At 37.7% G+C, this 6,000-nt stretch overlaps 1 protein-coding gene across 1 annotated transcript in view; it reads right to left on the bottom strand.

The window, feature by feature from the left end:
• Positions 1 to 891: 891 nt before the first annotated feature.
• The window catches only part of trdn (triadin), a 38,946-nt gene continuing 33,837 nt past the window's right edge, over positions 892 to 6,000 (bottom strand). The window contains exons 28-31 of the mRNA XM_030047845.1: positions 5,695 to 5,739; positions 5,558 to 5,581; positions 2,951 to 2,995; positions 892 to 1,570 (exon numbers count right to left, since the gene is read on the bottom strand). Of these exons, the coding sequence (XP_029903705.1) occupies positions 1,419 to 1,570; positions 2,951 to 2,995; positions 5,558 to 5,581; positions 5,695 to 5,739 (266 nt within the window). The 3' untranslated portion in view covers positions 892 to 1,418. The remainder of the gene's footprint in view (positions 1,571 to 2,950; positions 2,996 to 5,557; positions 5,582 to 5,694; positions 5,740 to 6,000) is intronic.

Here is a 6,000-nt window from a genome sequence, read left to right as displayed (position 1 = left end):
AGTTTTTGGTGATGAAAAACAACCAGAAAAAAAAAAATCAGTATTCCTTCAAACTGATAAAAATTCTGTGCGTTTTCAGGTCAGTGAAACACATGTTCTGGTTGTCTTTCATTAACCCTTTTCTATGTACATTTTGCTGCATCAAATTAAAAAAAAATAAAGCTTGTTGGAAATGGCAAATGTCAGACAAAACCCCACAAAAGCAACTAAAAAACATGCTCGCTTGAGGTGGTGAATGGGGCAACAGTTATAATGATAGATTTTGGCCGTTTGTGCACAATCCTGTAGATTTATTTGCATTGGCAGATTTTATGGCGATGCACATTAATTCACTTTATTTCTTGTGGCATTTAATAATTTGCTCGCAGTTCTCTTGAATGGTTTATGGAAACGTAGCTCGTGTAAAGCCAAGGTAGCATATTGCTATCAGTTTTACAGCTAACAAGGTTGTCTTCCTCTTTACCTTTGTACAAGGCGCTGGTAAAATTAATGTGCCATTAAATGCATCCGCACACTGATCAAACACACTGTGTGGATCCAAACACTCCTGATCAGAGAGAGGGAGGCTGTTGAGATCAACAGTGGGAGCTCCTGGGATTTCACCTTCTGTAATTTGCATTTTATCTTCCCTTTATCCTTTGCAGATGCAGGCTACAGCAAAACACAAGCTGGCGCGGCTCATGGCAACAACAAGGCAGAAAAGAAATCAATGCAATAATGATTAGAAATAAAAGTTACAAATAACTCAGTGCTGTTTCATGTCATTTCAGTTGCGGGTGTGCAACATATTTTGAGGATTAATATCATGATCACATCAGACAAAGGTTTTATTTCCAAAATAAGAATCAGAAGTATGCATAACATTCAAAACAGGCTGTATAACATTAAAGGTGTTTGGTTTTATGATCTCATTTGAATGGAGGACACCATTAAACTTAGTTTTAGTTCCAATTGTTTCTTATTTATTTGTTACTATTCCAAATCAGATGTGCGCAATAGACTTGTCAGTGTAAACAGAAAATGGACAGTTATAGACAGTTGACTAAACATATGCATTATGTACACTGCATGGAGTTACAATATTCACAAAGCACAACTCTGTAGTACGATGGTTATGTTAATCAAAAACCAAGCAAAACTAAGAGCAGCGAAGATGAGCGTGGCTAAAACGCTGCAGCAAAGCACCAGCAAAAGGAGGACAGAGGAAAACTGCACATCGGTGATGACCCCAGGAGCTCAACCACTGAGAAGGAAAATAAATACAAAAATATGTAAAAAACTAAATATTTCTGTCCACTCATCACTCTCACTTTTTAGTCTCTGGTTCTCGACAGATTTTACAGATTCCGCAGGTTCTGACATCTCCCTGTGTTGGACGGGGCGATGCAGCTCTGGCAGAGATGAGGCGAGAGGGTGTGCTACTGCCCGGCAGCCCTGGCTGCTCTCTGCTGATCCAACATTGATCTAAAGGCAGGGGACATCATGGCCGGTGTCATCGCTGGTGCCAAAGGTCGTAAAGGGTACTGTGCATTTTTACCAGGGACGTAAACGCACTGGAAGTATCTCTGGCCTGTCAAGACAGTAAAGCAGGACAAATTCAGTAGACAGATCGATATCTGTGCAGATAGATGGATCAAAATCAAATAAAGGAATCAATGCAGACATGAAACATTCATGAAGTTCGAACTGAGCTCCATCTTGGACCAGACCTCCAACCCTCAGCATCATGGCCTGGTGCTGCTATAGAGTGCTATAAAGGAAAAATCACCTGAAAACAATGGCCACATTCACATACCTTGTATGTATTGCCGTTTTGCTCCATTTTGTTATTTGTGGTATGTTCTTCTGATTCTCATGGAAAGCAGCCCAAAGAATAACAGTGTGATGTCACACTGAAATACTTCAAGCACAGCTCCAGTAGAGTTTGACAGCTGCAAGTGTTTCAATTTCCTAAATCATCAGCGGTTCTCAGACACTGACTGTTTTGCCTATGTGGATTCTTTTGATAACTCACTGGTTATCATACCATGAACCGGTATTCAGTGAAATATGCCTGGTCTTTGTTAATGCCTTTGTCATATCGATTTAGCTGCTTAATAGTTGCAAAATTCTTCTGTTTATTCCAGCTGAACTGTAATGTGTAAGGCATAGCCTCATTTCCTGTGATGTGTGAGGATATTTCTCAGGAAAGACCTACCAGACACTGGGTGATTAGAACAGCAAATATAAAAGCTTTGATGAAGTGGATATAGGCTGAGTCACTATTAAAGCAATTCAGGTGATGATAAGAGGATCAAGAGACATTTTATATACTGATAATAATTTAAGTCCGTTTTTAAAACCCTTTTCATGGAGTGTTTTGTATGCATGTGTTTGTATGTTACTTCCATTAGTATTTATCTAGGCCCTAGCAAACAATGCACACCTGCGTGGCCTGGAGATAACTCTCTAAATGTGTTACCACATTTCTTTATAGATGGTAATTTATCTGCTCTGCTTGCACAATTTTATCTCCATCGATATACAAGATCAGCAAATATGCCTGCACATATCCTTGCAAATGAGGTTGTACATATTTCTGGAATACTTTAGCATGTGCACTATTTCAAACTGTTAATTTTAATGCACAGCTGTGTGTTAGGACTCGTTTCTTTATATATGTTGCCTTTAAGGAGTAGTTTACAATGTACATTTTCTGCAGATGTTTCTGTACATTAACCACCAACATTTCTGTATGGATATTGCCTCCACAAATTTCGGTACATCTTACAGTGCTAAGTGTATTTTTTTTTTTTTTTTTTCAGCACTGATTATTTGACTTATTCTTGTCTTCATCCTTTCCCACACCGCTACAACAAGCCAATGATGGGGCTATTAAATATTTAAGTTTCATTTTATATTTAGTGTCACCTAATGAATGAATTGATTTTTTTTTTTCAGCCACTCTTACCTGGTTTCTTCTTGTCTGTAGTGTTGTCTTCAGTCTGGGGCTCCTCTGTAGGGAGTGGAGAAGAAAGACTGAGTTATTGGCAGTGCTTAAGTGTGTGTGTGTGTGTGAGAGAGAGAGAGAGAGAAAGGGAAAGGGAGAGCATTTGTGTGCAGCAGACAGGAAAATAGACTAGAACAGAGCATGTACAAGGCAACATGAGGGAGGAAGGAGATGGCCTCAAGAGAAACTGCGGAGGTTCTTCTTGAGCAAACACTTGTTGTAACATTTTAGTCTCGTCCTGTCTCTTTCATTCTGTATTTCTACCTGCTGTGATAATTTATGAAGAGAATATCAGTATTTCAAGTCTTCCCCATGTTAAGGTTTATTTATTGTCATTAAACAAACCTTTAAATATGATTAGCAGCACATTAACACTGCTTTAACTCTAAACCTTGCCTGTTTTCCTAAATAGTTTTCACTAAAAACTGATAGCTAAGGTAATAAGAGAATGTATATAGAAACTGAAGGTGTATGCAAAAACCATTCTGATGTGCTACACGCCATGCAAAGAGTGAGGAACAGCGGGGACGGTGACAGTGCAACAGTGATCAGAGTGTGGCTGTTCATTAATCTACTTCAATAAAAATAAACGAATTTAAAAAAGCATTTTATTTAAATTGGATTTAAAGTATCTCAGTTACATTTTTAGAAAAGAGAATGATGCAGAGAAAGTTAAATAGGAAGCCAAGTTGGTGATGCTTTTGCAGAGCCTATGGAGCCTTATGGAGAAAATGAGTGATTTAACATGTAGCACATTCATTATTTGGGTCAAAACATACTTTGATAATCATATGATTCCTGACAAAAGCTACAGCAAAATGTTACTAAACTGCAGTTCATAACTTCCATTCTTGATCTTATATTACTCTAAACAACTGAACCAGTGCCTGATGCCTTCAGTAAGAAGAGACTGGTGTTTTCCTGCAAGACACAAGGTGCAGGGTATGAAATGGTTTATTTTCACTCCAGAGCATTTACTTCTACAGTTCAGCTCATTTGGCAGGTGAGAGCAATGCTACATGATTTGGGGTGTCTTGGTCCACTTGTAAGAGATCTGTGGTTTGGCTCATTAGAAGTGAGGATGTAATCCCTGCCAGTTAAAGGAAATGCCTGGCATAACAAAACTAAATCTGTACTGATCCTCATATCTAGCTATTTCTTAACATGATCTTAACTGGAATGAACACCAGAGATGGGACCAAGTTTTGGAAACCTGTCATTGGTCTAGTCTTTAACCTGGCAGATTGACAGGTTTCCAAAACTTGGTCCCATAAACAAGCTACTTGTGAGTCCATGTGATTTTTATTTACCAGCCCTGGTTTGTTTGGAATTGGACAGTGTGAGCCAACTAAACCAAATGGTGCAAAAATGCAGCAAAATAAAATTTTCTCCTTCGGATTGGCCAAAAAAAAAAAAAAAAAAAAGTAAGTGTGGTGACAGTTTTAGAAATTGGAACCACTGGGTCAGATTTTGACCGCAGGAAATTGGAAAGTCACTCAGGGCTGAGGGAAAGTGTTGAAAATCTGCTGGATAACTCAGTAAGAATGTCATAGTACCCAAGATTAATGGATTTTGGTTTGTGGATTTAATCAATCCAGTAAAATGCTGCTATTGCTGTGTTCATCCCAGTCCCCAGCCTCTGCTAGTAACTTAAGGCTGGTCGAGGGTCTCTAATCTCATCCCAATCATTTTATTAAATTCTAATCCTTCATATTCCTGATGCCATTAAAGGGAATGATTCCTCATACTGAGTTAACCAGTGGAGAGACAGTTAACTGAATACCTTAGGCCTTAATGGAAGCTCTTTTTCCATTCTCTACAAACAACAAGCATACGTTATAAAGGATTACAGTCTGCAAATAAAACTGAAACCAGCTTTATAAAACTTTTTCATGCAACCTTGGTCTGGTCTCTGTATTGGCTCATCACTGAAAAGTTGCATGAGACTTTGTTACTTCAAGCTGAACCTGTTTATTATTATTATTATTATTGTTGTTATTATTATTATCATTATTATTGGAGCAAGGTTCATGCAACAGCCAATCAGAACATAGTTTTATGTTATGTGACTATATGATGCTTTTTCATAAATATTAGGTCTAGACCACACTGACTGGCACCGACATGGCCCTTGAATGAGGAAATCTGTGTTACTGAGTACTTTGAAGGTCAGTCATCTAGTTTTGTTTGAAGAATATTTGCCAGTTAATTGATTATTGGTGATTATGTACAGTTAACCTAGTTTCATATCAGTAAAAATAGCTACAAGGTCTACTGTGTATGAATATGGATGTAATTTAATCTCAAATAGATGGTAAAGAGAATATACTAATAAATAGAGGTTGTATATTATTATTATGTATATCATTCTTGCTGGTTGTTACATATAGAATTGATTGAATCTAAAATGTTTTGCATAAACATAATACAACATGCAGCTCATAAATGCAACCAAGATGCATGAAAATGTTTCATGCGTAACATCGACCTAAATGTCACTGTCTGCAAAGCACTTCAGCAATAACTTACAAATGAATGCTGTAATGGCTTTCTTGGCTTCATACTCACTGGCTTGTGATGGCAGTTTCTCTTCTTTAATATTGGAGAGGAAAAATAAAAGGAGAAACAAACATAGTCAGATTAGTTTTAAATGAAGACCGTCTGTAGAAAGCATACAGAAATGCACTTTGTGAGACTGAATTCACCTTGAGCCTCCTTGACAGTTTTCTTCTCACCCTTGACAGCTTTGCCTGTGAGAGGAGAGACAGCCATATTAGCCCCAACCTATCTTTATTTAAGATTCCTGCCGATAATCATGCAAAAAAGTGCAATTGATATAGTTAGCCCATAGTTTAACTTTTATTAGCCCTTTATGATACATGAAAACCTATCTCAGTTCATTTTAGTGACATATGAAACTGAAAGTGATCAGTAATGTGAGTTTATAATCATGGCTATGCCCATTAACCAAAGCACAACATGTCTTATTGAGAGAGGCTCTACTGCTCCAA

The sequence above is a fragment of the Myripristis murdjan genome, chromosome 24 (assembly GCF_902150065.1).
Source record: "Myripristis murdjan chromosome 24, fMyrMur1.1, whole genome shotgun sequence".
Classification (NCBI taxonomy): domain Eukaryota; kingdom Metazoa; phylum Chordata; class Actinopteri; order Holocentriformes; family Holocentridae; genus Myripristis; species Myripristis murdjan.
Note: the sequence above shows the minus strand (reverse complement) of the source record. Positions and strands in the feature narration are given on the sequence as shown.